At 35.6% G+C, this 17,251-nt stretch overlaps 1 protein-coding gene across 1 annotated transcript in view; it reads right to left on the bottom strand.

The window, feature by feature from the left end:
- LOC150100817 (uncharacterized) overlaps window positions 1–12,988 on the bottom strand; it is a 975,156-nt gene extending 962,168 nt beyond the window's left edge. Inside the window, exon 1 of the mRNA XM_090401910.1 lies at window positions 12,625–12,988. Coding sequence (XP_090258036.1) covers window positions 12,625–12,702 — 78 coding nt within the window. The 5' untranslated portion in view covers window positions 12,703–12,988. The remainder of the gene's footprint in view (window positions 1–12,624) is intronic.
- Window positions 12,989–17,251: the final 4,263 nt, after the last annotated feature.

Raw genomic sequence — 17,251 nt, 5'->3', positions numbered from 1 at the left:
ATTTTCTGACTTCAGTGATATGCGGCTACAACTGACATTATTTAACAACCCAACGAGATGCAACATTTCAGAGCAGCATGACAATATTCAATTGGAGTTGTGTGGCCTTCAAAGTGATCCCTTTTTCCAGTCAAGGGCGGAGAAAGACATTCACTTTTGGAAACTGGTACCAAGGGAAAAATATCCTGCATTGAGTGATTTCAGCTTGAGAATTGCATCTATGTTTGGAAGCACATCCACATGTGAATGCACTTTCTCAACTATGAGGGCCGTTAAATCGTCACAAAGAAGCCGACTGACTGACTGATGATCACCTTCAGAATTTGTTACGAATATCGTCATCATCGTTGAAAATCGACTTTGATGAACTTGTTGCATACATGAACGCCCACAGTGTTCTCATTAAGTTATGTTACATGTAAAAAAAACCAGAAATATGTAATTAAATTTGATTTAACAACTTATATTTAAATCAATCAAGTATTTTATATTGTTCTCCCAGAATTAAAATGATTTAACAAATATAATAATTCAATACATATAACTATTGCCTTGAAAAAATGCAGGATTTATTTTTATTTAATTTTTTTATTTATTTTATTTTTATTTAAGTTCTGTCTAAAAGTGTGCGGCCCGTGACGCTACCACTCATCATATATTGGCCCCCGTATAAAAAGAAGTTGGCCACGTCTGATCTAGATGATCAGAAATTTTTAAAACTTGTGATCTGCTAGATTACAAAATTAACCGACCGTGAAACGATATCTGTCATTTTTCACTCCACTTTGGTCACTATACTAATTTCTGTTCTACTTCTTCCTTTCTTAGGATAACTTCCTTGTGTCCTTCAAGCGAAAAGATCATAATAAGCAAGTAAGTTCATCTTTAAAAAAAAAAGAAGAAAAATCAATAATCTTTTTAGCAATATTTCAATCTTGAGAACCTAATAAACTGTACCCTGCTTTCTCTGTATACTATCAAATAGAAATACCAAAAAAAAAAAATTAAAAACTTATTTATTTGAACATTCCTGAATCATAATTTATCAACTACATAGTCGTCTATTGGGAACCACTAAACATATCTAAGACATGAACGGTATGAAAAGTCCACTTAATTGTCGCTTAACTTTCCACAGAATCCTTAATGAAAAACTCTTCGCCTAAGTTCTGAAAAAATGTGACCTCTCCGCAGAAAACAGTGGTCATGTTTAACGACCAACTGGCACTTCCCTCCTTTTTTGTCTGCAGGTTAAATGTCTCAAGTTTCGGATGCAAGAGTTGACAAGTGGTTTACATAGCGTCTTATTCTCGAAATAGTGATTCGGATAAGCAGTTCACTAAAGAGACGCGGAAAAAGGTAGTTGTAGCGAAGCTTTGACCTACATGATGGGGCGGGGAGGCAAACACTCACTAAGGAGTGTAAGTAAGCGTTTGCGGAGAGAAGAAAGGACCGTATTCTTGCCGGTTTTTAAAGCGCTGACGTGTTTGAAGACCTGAAACTAAAGCACTTGTGTTGTAAGGAAACACTATCGTGGTTAAACGCTCTTTACACAAATTATGAATCATAAACACCGACTAGCACGTGCCACTTGACTGTGTACAAAACCACCTCGATTTCACACCTTCGACTTCATTTCCTCCACAAGTTTCCCTGAAGGTGGATCAGCGCTCGTATTAGTTTCCTTTATTTGACGAAGATATTTCATAAATCTTTGTACGTTATTAGCTGTTTATGTACCGGAAAAAGTAAATAGCATGTCTAATTTCACATTCTTTATGTTTGCTCTGAAGTATATCGGTTATAATCTCTTTTTCTCCTTTCCTGCACATTTCTTGACGTGCAGCAAATGTGCTAATAGTAAAACATCCCCCCCCCCCTCTCAAAGCACTTGTTTATTAAATAGTTTTATAACATAAGTGACTTTAGTTCTTTCATAAGCTTATAGAAGTGGTGTGCGAGTCCGAAGATAGAGCGTTGTGAGTTCGCGTCTAGTCGCCGACTAGAGAAACGTTTTCTAAGCCTCGTTTTCGACCGGTTCCCGAGTTAGTTGATCTCTGGCACGAACAAGCTGGTTTTTCGTCAGTTAAACAAGAAAATCTACCGTAGAAAGCACACTATTTCAGGCAATAAAACATGTTAGGATTAGGGACCATGAAATTAGGGACCTCTCTTCACTGGATGCCGTGTATAATCAGGAAGACTCTCAGGCTAGCTACCTCTGATTGGCTACTGGTGAAGACTGAACTTCCCCCTCAATCTCTCAAAGTTAGATAGGGCTAAAACGGCCTCACCTACTCTCTGTAGAGGGAATAAAAGGCGTTAGCGGATTTATTTTATTATTTAGTTCTTTCATAAAAAAAGGATAGTTACTATGTATCGATATGCCTATGAAAGTGCATTCTGTATTAATGACTTATCGCAAAATGTTTTCTATATTGCTTCATCCCCACGTGTACAGCATACCACTTGCATTCATAAAAGTAAATTTTTCATCCCACATCGCGCTGGAAACTATGGATTAATTGAACAAGTTCTGAATGTCGATTATTTCTTAGATTTCTTTTATGGGTTACTGTGCAGCCCTGTATCTAACCTATAATGGTCTTTCTTCCTAGCCACAGGAAGACACAGGTTAGATTGTAGTCGACAAGTGGAGGAACTTTTTCTAGGTCTTTGTTCAGCTGGTTCCCGCGTCAGTCTACCATTAACCAATTCGGGATTTAAAATTGACCATAGAATTCTCACTATTTCAGACAGTAAAACTAGTGTTGAGGTATAAGGCCAAGAGATGATGGCAGTTGTTCATCAATACTTCCTCGAAAAGTCTCAATAGCTTGAGCTCATTATCAGTGAAGGCTTGAAGGAACTGGCTGCCCATTTGTCTTCAAAAAGTTGGTCAAGCCTAAAACGAGATTGGCCTACTCCCTTTGAGGTATAAAAGGCTTTATATAATTCATTTATAGTTGATTACGAACAGCAATGGTTCTTAAAGTCAGCAAGTCTCATTAACCTTGAAATCAAAATTTCTATTTTGTTGTACAACATATTACTGCAAAGTAAAGTATGCACTATAGAAATCTTCCTTTTGCTCACTTGGAGCCCGAAAAGAGCAATATAAGCTTGTTACAGAGAGAGAGAGAGAGAATAGAAAAGTCGTGGCTAAGGCAGCTGTTCTTTTGTTCATAGGATTTCTTAAGTTGGATTCAGGATCATAATCTGGTAAATGCCCATAACAATGCGCAAACGGCGTGTCCAACACCGATCGAGCAGAAACGCTTTCTGGGAGAGAAATGCATCATACACCCATTAAAAATTTTATCATCGCGTTGATCAACATTTCCGTTATCTTTTCGCAGTAATGATTCTCATTCGGTATTCGGATGAAAAGAAAATATCACCGCACAAGCAAGGATGAACTTCCCTTCTGATTTTTAACAATGTCAAAAACATAAAGGGGGGGGGAACACAGCTGATCTTAAAATAGACGCATCGTCTTGAAGATACGGAGAAAGGTTCGGACTGATAAATAGCGTTAGGGATTGAGAAATACTCATTTTATATTTTTATTAATATAATTTCAATTTTTCACTTATTACATATATTTTAAATATTAAATGTTTACTATAATTAAAACAATAGGTGTTTGAAGATCCTCTAAATTTCTGAAAGGATAGAGTAATTCAACTATCGCCTCCCCACCTCTGACTTTGCCACTATGCATCTCCCCAACACATCACATAAAACTATGACATCATTCCCAAACAGATATCATCATCATTGACTTAACCCTTTGAGAGTCTTAGCTTCCTTAAAAGCTTCTGCCACTCTTCTCTATATTATTTATTTATTTTTATTTTATTTTTTTGCCTTAGTCATCCAATTACATTCCCCAATCATCTTTGTCATCTTTTACATTCCCCAATAGTTTTGGGGAATGTAAAAGATCTTCTAGATCTATTACCCCTGGGTTAGAGGGAAACTTTCTTTACTGATCTTAGGTCTTCCATTCTTATTAAATGTCCAGTATGCTTTTCATTAATCTATTGAAATTTAGTATGCTTTTCATTAATCTTTAGGCCCATTCTTTTTGCTGATATCCCAAACAGCGAGCAGATGCTAAAATTCAAACTGCTTCACTATTGCTATTATTAGCATAACCAATAAATCAGTCATAAACTGACTACTAATTTAATAGGATGAATTCCGGAATGCTAAATGAATGACCGTAAATATTGGTTGCATATATATATATATATATATATATATATATATATATATATATATATATATATATATATATATATATAGAGAGAGAGAGAGAGAGAGAGAGAGAGAGAGAGAGAGAGAGAGAGGGGGGGGGGTTCATAATACATGAAAAATGTTTCGTCTCCTTACTTGCGTGAAAAATCTTTTCATGTCTGATATAAGCAGCCTGGCCGCTTTTTACCAGAGAAAATAATGATTCCTCAACCGAACTCCATTAAGAAAGAGAGGTTTAGATAGTTCACAATAATTCAATGCACAGAAATAAAAATGTACAGGTTTCTTAAAATTCGAAAGTGGGGGGGGGGCTAGTGATTAAAAAAAAGGATTAGTATAATCTTGTAAACAGATATTTAGATCTTCCATTTGTGTCTTGAAGGACAACACTTGGAATACAACACATTAAGTCTACCTTCATATCTAATGGTTTCAGCGTGTACTTTATCAATAAAGCTATCAATTACAGGACGTCATCTTTTTCCTCTCTGGAAGAAGTTCTATTTCTATCCACTCTGTTGAAGGAATAACTCTACAGCTGAGATACTCATTGATTAATGTTCAAGTAACTTATCGACTTATCTACAAGATTTCTTTTCCTGGAGCTCCATAAATACGGATTTCTTTTGGGAGGACTACAGAATGCTGTGAAACATTATTACATCACCCTAATCTTAACAGGTTTGAGAGATTACATTTATCCCCTTTATGGGCAATAGTGCTCATTGACTGCTCACTATATTTTTTATCTACATATTTTTATTCGATTGATGTTTTATAATCTACATAATTTGGACACTAGTATTAGCTGACTGTTATTACCCTCTTGAATCATCGATTTGAGGATGTCTATGAAATGTGGGTGAAAATCTCAATTTTTCAAACGTTTTCAGTAAGACTGTTAAGTTTCCTATAACAATTCGGCTGCATTCGTTTATTATAATGTTGTAAAATCTTAAAGTTTATATTCATTTCGTTTATATCGTAGAGTAACGATTTCAAGGCTTCCCGATGAATTACCTTGAGTGCTTTGGTCGTTGGAACCGCTGGGATTTCGCAAATCCCTTGCAACCGGATACAATTGAATTTATCAGAAACATTTGCTCAGCCGGCGAATGCCACATGAATGTTTAGATTGTTTTCTTTTTTCTATTAATAATTACGTATGCGGATGTAATCAATATGGTTGAATGATTCAATGACTCTTTACACCTTCCTTTTCTGTTCTTCGATTGAGGATTTCATTTATAAAGTTATTTTCTGTTTTAATATAAATCTGTGTCATTATCTGTCTTGGGCTAGGGTCAGACGCCGCTGTGGTGCCCCTTTGTACCATAGTAACTATCTCTCTCTTCTTATGTAACTAAGATATCTCGTACTGAACAATGTGAAGTCGCCTGTTATCGTATTTCCTGGATTAAAGATAAAGGAATAATAAAAAAAAAATAAAAAATAAAAAAGTAAGAAATTCAAGCCAGAAACGGATACATGAAAATTGCCATTATGACATCCTGCACTTTTCTTATTAGCTTTAAATTAATTATTTCTTCGATAAATATAATAAACTTCTAAAAAGTATTTTAATGCTAATTTTACTTCCTCAAAGCACCTGATCCTTTTATTGCTCTCATATATAGTTACGAGGTGGAGGGGAGGGATTCTGGAAAGTTCTGATAAACGCCTAGAATAAAAATCATATTAAGCAACTGATATAACCGCAAGAAAGAACATAAGTCACTTCATAACTCTGCTATTAGTATGTTCTTTCTTGTGGTTATATCGGTTGCTTTAATATTATTTTGTTCTAGATGTTTATCAGAACTTTCCAGTCCTCACCCCGTAACTCATTTACTAATGAAATCATACAACGGAGTAATTATATAAGTTGCAATGACTTGTAGATAAATCTGAAATAGTTCTGACTGATGCGTAGCTTTATGGATATCAACAACATAAATATGTTTAGTAATTGTTCCTTATGTACAGGCTGGTATGTGGCGGTCTGTACATACGCACTGCGACACTGCAGCACCCCCAAGGAAAAAATAAAATAATTAAATTTCATTTCTGTTTATAAATAATAGCAATGCTTACAACATTATATAAATGCAATACAACATGTTAAAGGTCACAGCTTATGTTTCGACATTGATTGACTAGTTCATAATTGGAATTGTTCGATTAACGCTTTAGATTACGAAACAAATACACTGCGATCTAATGCAGTGTCGGAATTATCATGCTCGTCCAATTGCAGCTAGATTCGCCGATATCCGTTTGCACTTGTCACTGCACATAACAAGTGCACATAACCCGATCATTTTATTATTATTATTATTATTTTGTATATGCAGCACCCCACTTAAAATTTTCACCGGCTGCCACAGATTTTTTCAGACAGATTTTACTCCAATATATTTCGAATCCTTAGAATTACTCGAGCATTCCAATCTTTGTTTCAATCGAATCATTTGTAACGGCCAAAATAGGCAATACAAAATTCTTTCTCTCGAGCAGTTTCCTAAATGATGTTCCGCAGAAACCCTCGCGAAGTATAATTTGAGGTTCCGCGAAAAACAATATTCATGCTTAAACAGAGAGCCAAAAATTATTTGGAATAATTTATTTTATTACTTCTTCACGATTAATTATTTTCAGACACGCAGTACATAACGTATATTATTTTATACAACGTGTTTTTACATGACACTTAGGACTCATCGCCGGAGGGTTCTACCCTATTCCACTGCAAAATCCACTAATCTATCCATGGTCGATTTGCATGTATATGGAATGAAAAACCAGAATTTCCGTATGAGGTCAACTAACTGACCTTGAATTGAAAATAGCCTACAAATAAAGATCCCTCTCGCCACGAGGATCGAACGCAAGTCATGTCCAATTGAAGGAGACGCAACGTCTCATTGTTCTTCCAACTGAGCTACGATTATATTTTATTAAACCAATAACAAATACATCATATATTTAGATATGCTTTAACCTCCTGAAGGTTATTACTATTTGTTACAATTCATTCATTTTGTGAATTTACTTCTCTTAGTTATTAACGGTGAATAGTTACATGACACTGATTACATTATTAGTTACATATTGTTAATATATGTAACTATATTAACTGTATTATATTAATTATATTAAAACAATTTTATGTTTACCCTTTTTTTTAATTTCTGCATAAATTGCACAGTTCATAACTCTTTAAAATTGTTTTTCATTTTTTTTTTTTTAAGTTTTATTTTAAATGCAAAAATTGTGGTTAGGTTTCTACGATAAAATAAAATTGAGAAACACTGCTCTCGTGAATATAAGCCACAAGGGGGTCGGAATTTAACTGAGTTATGATTTTTGACACACTTATTGGATCGGACACAAAAGCACCTACTCGATAAAGTTATTTGAATAACAACTGCGTCGCAGACATTATGACAGTTCTAGCGAAGCGAATGGAAATGTCGACAATCGAAAATTATCCTCTTAACCTCAAAGCTAATACACAAAGCGCAATTTTCGTTCTTACGTCAGCCTACAATTAAGAAAACTTGATTTTTTACTTTTTTTTTAATCATTGTTATTGGCAAAACAATTCAAAATGACTATTTTTTTTTTTTTTTTTTTTTGCTATAATTAGACCGTTTTTATTCGCACGGCAATTCAAAATAAATTCCGTGCAGCTATTTATTTTTGTTATAATTCCACATTTACTGGTAAAAAAAACACTTTAAGTGATAGTATCCTCCCCCCCCCTCACTATAACTGGATCGATTTTATTAACGAAGTGATTTGAAAAATGACAATTCTTTCCTTTCTTGATTAGCATTTGATAATATTTGATATTATTATTTACGGCATCTCCATGGAGTCAGGAGACTCATCGAAGGAGACCGAATTTAAATCGCTACACAAATATTTCTGTTTCAAACAGTCCATGTTATCAGCAAAATTAGAGGGGTGTGGGGAATGTGTACATTCTTTTCAGTGAATATGCTAAAAGTGGTTCAGTGTTTAGCCATGAACAAGGAATGGCGTCACCAAGCTGTGAATGTTAAGAAACGCAACTAATTTTATGAATGTAAACAGTTTCCTTATTCTAAATAATATGTTAATTACATTATTACTGCACTTTTATCACTCTTTTACCAAACTGACCCCAGTTTAGTAGTAGCTAAAAGTGACACTTTTATTGCAGTTACTGGCTGAGAATATCTTACGGATCAACTTGTTTTAGATCGATGAATTTCATAACTATACAATCCAGAAAATAAATAAATACACACACTTTTATATCTACATGAAAATTCTTCAGACTTGAAATCTGAATTTCTTTTAATAATTTTCATCCAAAAGGTTTACATTAAAATTTGAAACTTTGCTTTGAACACAAATATTTCTGAGCACTTCGAAATGGGTATGGTATTAGCGTAAAGTTGGGACATTTTTAGTTCAGTTTATTTTGGAACCCTTTATTTCTTCTCATCTCATAACTTTCCACATTTAGTAACGAAATTTGTTATTATCAGCAATTAAAATCTCATTTCTAATAACTTTATCTTTGGTGTAATGTTTGGTTATAATTGATGTTATTTAGCTTTCCTCTATTTTCACAGATTCATTTTCGAATTATATTTCATTAATATACTTTATTTAATGCCGCGCGACTTCGATTGGCTATTACCGCGGGGCGAACACTGTCTTTCCATAATTGGCCGATTTGGCCACACATTGATATCTAATCCAGCCTCTTGTTTTCGAGTCTATTGCACATAGAAGCAGCAGCGAACTGTTTATATCAAGTTGTCGGAGGCTAAGAAGTTAGCATCTCCTGCTCAGTTTTTGGAGAAACTGTATGAGCCCTGGTGCTTCATCCTCACTAATTTACTCCTTCTCACAAAACGCTACTACTGGCTTTGCAAAAAAGTAGATCATATCTTGAATTTATTCACCGTTAGCACACTTATTTCCTCAGGCATCAGAAAAAAAATCTCTCCTCACTATCTTACTAACTATGCTCAGAACATATTTTTCAGTACACATAACTTAAGTGTACTGAAAAATATCTCCTGTATCTATTCTGTAAAATCCCATCATTAAATGCCTACTGGCCAAACTCTGCTTTCTTCGTATTCCACATCAACAGCTTGATGTTGGTCACCTTAATTGTTTGCCACTGAATCTTCTTTCTCTCCGCTATTTCCATATCTTCAGAAAACGCAGGTGACGAGACATACTCACAATAGTTATATACTCAAAACAAGCAGCTGACAATCTCCACCAGAAGAAGCATTACTATTAGTTTCTCCGTCGTGTAAATAGGTACGTGATGCGAAGAACTTTTATAGGGCTCCCCACCCCACCAGTTAAAAGTAAGTAAGACAGACTCATTCGAAATTTCAACCAAATATTTTAGCATAACCTTTAGTCCAATTTGGTTTCAAGAGTACTGCAGCTAGAGAGAAAAAAAATTGAAACCAGAGAATGTACTAAAGAGCGATTGGTTTACACGTTTCCAATACCATCATTGTGTCTGCTATAATATGATAAAAGATCAGCAAAAAAAAAAAAAAGTACACATTGAGTTTGTTTGCTGGGGAGAAAAAAACAATGAATGTTAGACCAATGAATTACATCATGTAAGAACAGAAATGTCGTTACGATGAAACCGCACAATCATTAATTAAATTGAGGATTAAACGAATAAATTACACAGGATGAAATTTGAAATAAATGATTGATAAGAATAGGGAAGGGGGATTAATTCCTCTAGTTATAAGTTTCGCTAGTTTATTGAATGAAAGATATGACGTAAAGTGTGCGTACAAACAAACAGCTCTTTGATGAAATATTTTAAATAAATATATTTTATTTCTGACATGGCGTGCAGAGAGTCAGAAGCTACTTTTTTTACTCTAGATTTTTTATATCAATTCCATACGAAAGTTTGGAAACCTACTAGATATGTTGTCCGGATTATCTAAAGAAAACCAAAGATAATCCAGTTTCAGTAATTAAACAGGTTACTTTTTTCAGGCCACTTCAGGCCTCCAACAAGGAATAATGGTCTCACACCAGGCAAAGAAAATTGTCTGCCATCACACTTTCACAGACGTCCATGTGATAGCGGGATTTGAACGCATAACCTTCAGTCCTTCCAGATGGAGGGATGAAATTATTTGCTTGCTTATTTAGATTACGAGAAAGAAGCTAAAGTTGTGGACGAATGTATTATGTCAGTCTGTTCTATGAAAGGTTTCATTTTTTTAAGTGTCCCTCACAAAATTTTTAAAAAAATCCGCTGACGCCCTACTAATTTTTGGAGAGAGGGGGAAGTTCAATCTCCATCTCTAGCCAATCTGAGTTGGCTGGATCAAAGAGAAAAAAAAATCCTCGAGTTTCCGGGACGAAAATTCCAAGTTTTCGAGGGGAAAAAAAAAAAAAAAAAAACGCTTTCCGGTGCTCGGAAATCGGCCGAAGAAAGGCTTACAAAACATGGTAGGCAACTAGAATCGAATTGAGAACAGTTTTTCTTCGGGTAGCTTAATGCTATGAAGGCAAATGCCATTTCCAGTGTTACAATCAATCATAGAATCCACACTATTTCAGACATTAATATACTGCATTATGGTAAAGAATCACGAGACTGCGGCACTTGGATGCCTCTCTTCACCGGATACATCTTGTAATTAGCTTATGATTGGCTACTACTACTGGAGAATTAACTTCCCCTCAGCCTCCAAAAGTTAGATAAGGCTATAGAGAATAAAAATGTATTAGCGGATTTAATTAGAGATGTTCCTCACACTACGACGAAATTCGAACCGAGTATTTCCTTTCACAAAATGCTACAGTTGGCGTCATTATTAACGACGAAATGAATAAATAAGTGTTAAGAAAGGTGGCTCTCCAAAGACGCATTTAAAAAAATTAAAAAAAATGCCGAGTTAAAACTTGGGATTGTTTACCAAAAAAATATTACAGGTATAAATGTGAGCTACGAAACATTTCTCAATAGCATACATATTTACTTTGTGATCTTAGTAACTATATTTGAAGTAGGGCAAATAAGTTTTTGGCGCTCATAAACACTATTTTTTTTCTCACATCCAAATATATATAATAAGTATACATTATGTTTGCATAAATTCAGACAATATTCAATAAGATTAACTGAATATTAAAAATGAAAGAATGTGTTATTTTATTTTTGTAACATCCAATTATAACCTCAAAGAGCCGTCAGAGCCAGCTTGTCCGAAACGTTTTTACAAATGCGGCATTCGAACCCAGCATTGGCGTTAAACAAGTAGTACCTTTTACCAAAGTAAGCAAATTTTAAATTATTACGTAATATAATATATTAAAATTTTAATGATGTTTTATTTAAAAGAAAGCACATTTGATGGCTTTCGCAATCTGACTGTAGGCCTAAGTTTCCACGCGTGATGGTAATTGCTTCCACGTGGTTTAACTTTGCTGAATTTTTCGTTGCTATTAGTGGCATTCACATTCACAGAAATTGGAGGTAGGGATAGAGAAATCCGACAGCTGAAAGCCGTATATGCATGAATATTAATCAAGACACCATACGTGATATAACAAGGTAGGGAAGGAATAAAGCACCTAGGAAGGAGGGGAAACGAAGTGTTTCTTAAATGCCGTTACCCTTTGCAAAAGAGAGTCGGTAAAGATTTACACGCTGTTTCAAGGAGAGAACTGTGGCTAAATAAATATCACCTCTAAATAAAATGCAAGTATTTTCTTAAACAAGGAAACAGCACGTTAGCATATTTTAAAAATCGTTTCACGAATAAATAAAATTAAAAATATACCAGGTATTTATCCTGTTGATTCCAGATACGGTAACGTATGCATTATTGCAGGTAGCTGTTGTGGAAGTTGCATAGAGAAAATACTTTATCTGGAAAGTTAAACGCAGGCTTTCATGTTTTAATTGCAACATTGAGAAGAGTGGCTAATGAGCTGCGACAATCTGCGATAAAGATGGAGGCGAGAAAAGAATTCAGGTCTCGAAAAAAGCACGCCAATCATTTATGATTGACCGAAGACAATTACACCAGTTCTTGAAGTACTTTCTTATGGTGTACTGCTATTACCAAAAAAAAAAAAAAAACAGTCATCTAGTTTCTCCCTTGAACGTATCTATATCTTAAATTTTGATATAAATAAATGAGAAAATTACGCTCCGGATTTGCAGCGGAAAAGATGCTTACACAAAACAGTAGTTGTTGTGTTGATTAAGCCTACTTAATATATAATTTGAATTGAAACTTGTAGCGCAATATTTACATAAAGTCTATTAATTAAATAAGATTGCAGACTACTTACCGCAGCATTGCAAACATTTAGTGTTAATATGGAAATGTCTATTAGAAAGTATATTTTCCAAACTGTGGAATATTTCATGACTGCCACGTCTAAGATAAATACAAAACAATTATTACTTTTAATATTTAGTATCAACTGAAGTGGCTAACTTTCCACATTATCATTTATTTATCACTGCGAGCTGCATCCAGTTTGACACGCACTTTCACTCTTACCGATCTTCTGCACTTGAGAAATTCTCATCTCCGTTATGCCTTGTTGAAAAAGTGCAACATTAATCCCCAGTATTCCTCCGCGTGAACTCCTGTAGTGGGTGTAGTTCCCATCCAGGTCTCTATAGAGATACTTGTTTGAAACTCCCCCCCACCCCCAGATTGTGTGCGTTGCTTGATATTTATGATAAAGGCTTCACATAAATTTCTTCTCTATTTGATGTCTATACAAGCGCAACTCGCTTTCAGTATTCCAAACACAGAAATAAAATCTCTGCATGATGAATGAAACCTTACGCAACAGGTCAATGACTGACAGCCAGACGGCCAATAGTTGTGTTTATTTTAAAAAAGACACTGAGAAGGCGGTCTATTTGATCAGACTAAACATAAGAAGAAAAAATAGGTTAAGTATGATGCTTAGATTACCGTTTAATTGCATAACCCTCTCACCTCTAGTTTATTACACCGCGTATAACGTTCACGATCTGTCAAATGCCACCTGCAGCTGATGTCAGGAACGTTCAGGCAACGAACGATGAAATACTGAAAACTGTATGAATTGCTGAGCAAAAAAAAAAAAAAAGAATGTTATGAATTATTGTCGTTATTTGCGACTGGAACATGTTACATAGGAAGTGACACATGCGAACGAAATTCAAACTAGTATTTCTGAAATATATGACAAGTTTGATAAAGCTTAGTTGTGGCAGGCGCAGCAGAGTGCAAGAAATGATTCCATAATAGGAAGTTTTCCTCTTCTTTTTTTTACCTTAGTGTGTGTATAAATGTATAAAATAACAGTAAAACAATATTTAAGAGTAAAATGAATACTGCTGTATATACCTGTATACCCAACACTATCCAAACAAACACAACATTCTGATTAGCTGAGAATAGCAATGGTGTTGTTTACAAAGAAGAATGAAGTAAATTTAAAACGCGCGAAATATAAACGTAAATAATGTTTGTTTGTTTTTACAGAATTCATCTTTTACATCAAGGGTCAGCAACCTTTTTCTCTCATGAGCTAAGTGCTTGGGGTTGTCTTGAAGTCTACCCTTCTATCACTAAACCAGGGTGCACATCAGTCCTATTTTGAATGGGACAGTCCCGTTTTCACAAAAATTGTCCCGGTATCCCCAGACATGCTTCCGGAACGCCAATTTATCCCTTTTTTTTTTCAATATCCGTTTTCAAAGAGGAAATGTTTTCATGTAACATTCCTAAAACAAACGACTGTTACAGAAATAAAGAGTATTAAGAGTATAAAATAAAGAGTATTATTCTGATAACTTGTAAGTCTTGTATGGATATTTCTATTATCAAAATATTTGGCTTTGTTATTGTTTTCTTTAAGTGTAAGAGCCAATCAGTCAATATGGAAAGAGTGAGAGACTGTTTTTTCAAGGATTTAATCACATTTTTCTTTCACCAATAAAGACTAATCGTATTAACAATTTTTATTTTATTATTTTTTTTATTTTTGAAAATCCGTTTTCGCTTATATAATATATTAATATATCTCTTACACAGTTAACGCAAACTCTTTTCATCTACAATTCAGAAAACTGGAATTAATAACGGAAAAAACTCACGTACAAAGATTATTTAATAGTGTAGTTTTCGCCTGTGTGTCACAGGCATCTTCAGTACTTCTTCTTCTTCTTTCACTTTGCCTTATCCCATGTTAAACGGGGTCGGCGCACCAATCTTTAACCTTCCTCTTCCAAGTTCTCCGGTCCAAAGCATCCTTCGGACTCCATCCTTTCTCCCTAAGATCCTCTGTCATCTTATCCCTCCACCTGAGCTTGGGCCTGCCTCTTTTCCTCCTTCCCTCCATATACTTCACTCGTTTACCAACATACTCCTCACCCTTCCTCTCAACATGTCCAAACCACCTCAGCCTACTTTCTTGTATCGTCTTGCCAACTGGTCCCACCTTAACCGTCCCTCTGATGTAGTCATTCTTTATCCTGTCCTTCTTTGTCACACCACTCATCCATCTCAGCATCCGCATCTCCGCTACCTCCATCTTCCTCTCCTGTGCCTTGGTTATAGGCCACGTCTCCGCACCATGGAGCATCGCCGGCCTCACCGCCATCTTATAGAGCTTTCCTTTCCTCTTATAACTCACTCTCTTGTAGCACAGGACCCCACTCATCTTCCTCCAATTCATCCAGCCGCATGTTATTCGGTGCTGTATTTCCTCATCCAGGTCACCATTCCTCTCGACAACCGACCCAAGGTACTTGAATTTCTTCCCTGAAATTAGCCTTTCACCCTGGAGTCGTATGACGATATCCTCGTCACTCCCCGTTGACATATATTCAGTCTTCACCAGGTTAATTCTCATGCCGCTCTCCTCCAATGCCTTTCTCCACTCTTCCAGGGTATTTTCAAGCTTCTCTCGGGATGATTCGCATAGAACAATGTCATCGGCAAACAGCATGCTCCATGGTGCCTCCTTCTTGACATCCTCCACTAGTACATCCATGACCAGGTCAAAGAGGTAGGGGCTCAGAGCTGACCCTTGGTGTAGCCCTACGACAATAGGGAACCCTTCTGTCATGCCGACACTAGATCTGACCTGAGTTTCTGTTCCCTCATACATCTCCTTCACCAACCTCACGTACTTCTCCGACACCCCCCTTCTTCCTCATACACCTCCATACCTCCTGCCTGGCCACTCTGTCGTATGCCTTTTCCAGGTCTATAAACACCATGTGCAGATCCACTTGCATCTCTCTATATTTCTCCATCAATCGCCTTAGCGCCTATATTGCATCCGTTGTCCCTCTTCCTGGCATAAATCCAAACTGCTCCTCACCAATTTTCGTTTCCTGCCGTAACCTTGCTTCAATTACTCTTTCCCATATTTTAATGTGTGTGATATCAGCTTGATTCCTCTATAGTTGCCACAGTCTTGAACATCTCCTCTTCCTTTGTAGATTGGGACGAGAATACTTTTCCTCCATTCCTCTGGTATCTTTTCCTGTTGGGCTATTTTACACATCAGATCCCATAACATATCCAAGCCCTCACTGCCCAAACTTTTCCACACTTCCCCAGGTATCTATTTTGCTCCCACAGCCTTTCCATTCTTCATTTTTCTCAGTACCCAAACCACTTCCTCTCTACTTATGTCTTGCACCGGTCTCTCATTTACCTCTCCATCCTCGCACCTCTCTCTTGGATTCTCCTGATTTAGTAGTTTTCGGAAATATTCTTTCCATCTTCCTCTGATTTTGTCCTCGTCTTGTAATACTACTCCTGAGGCATCCTTTATCTGCTTGACTGATGTTGTCTTTCGAGGCCTTATCTCTGGCTTTCGCTATTCTCAACAACTGAGCTTCGCCACCGTTTCTCTCCAGTTCTTCATAAACCTCATCAACTGCCCTCGCTTTCGCCATTGCCACAGCTCTCTTTGCATTTTTCTTTGCTAATCTATATGCCTCCTTGTCGGCTCTAGTTCCAGTCATGTCCCATTTTTTCTTTGCCTCTTTCTTTTCCTTGATCTCCAACTGCACCTCCTCATTCCACCACCATGCCTCCTTATTCTCAGGTGGTCCCTTTCCTGATGTTATAAATAAAATTAAACAATAACTGACAATTCCAAAAAGCGCCACCTAAGTAGCTGGTGTAGGATAAATAAAAAGGTCAATAAATTTCCTTTAAAAATAAATAAATAAATAAAAATTAATACAATAAAAAGTTAGGAAAGATTAGCTGATTTGTAAAGAAATAGAGTTTCATTCTCCTAACTTAAACAGATCCGACGGCTTACGTCTATCCCCTTTATGGGAGATAGTACTTTACAAATCAGCTAATCTTTCCTAACTTTTTTATTGTATTAATTTTTTTTTTAATTTTTTTTAGGAAATTTATTGACCTTTTTAGTTATCTTACACCAGCTACTTAGGTGGCGCTTTTTGGAATTGTCAGTTATTGTTTAATTTGAGCTTAATGTACTGAAGATTCTTGTGACACACAGGCGAAAATTACACTATTAAATAATCTTTGTACTTGATTTTTTTCCCTTATTAATTTTGTATCGATATATCTACTCACGGTATACCTCTTTTAAAACTTAGAAAACTGGAAGACAAGACGCATCAGCGTTTAAAGCCAGAGCTGAGATTGAAATGTTTTTCGACAAAATCAAAATTAAACAAAATGAAGAATATTTACCTCATTGTTGAAAAATTATTGCATAATTTGATTAATTAATGATGGTTTTCGGATACACTCGCAATTTAAATTTCATCTAGATGAATATTACAGTAATGGAATACATACAAAAATGGACTCATTTTTTTCAACAATTTAATTCTATGTCCTGGACAGCTAAATAAAACTACAGAATAACTTCTGTCTTTCCACAAAGAGTTAGTAAGACAATCACAAACATCCCT

Source organism: Typopeltis vanoorti, chromosome 12 (genome assembly GCF_054136105.1).
Source record: "Typopeltis vanoorti isolate ZY-2024b chromosome 12, IOZ_Tvanoo_1.0, whole genome shotgun sequence".
Taxonomy (NCBI): domain Eukaryota; kingdom Metazoa; phylum Arthropoda; class Arachnida; order Uropygi; family Thelyphonidae; genus Typopeltis; species Typopeltis vanoorti.
This window is presented reverse-complemented; position numbering and strand designations above follow the sequence as displayed.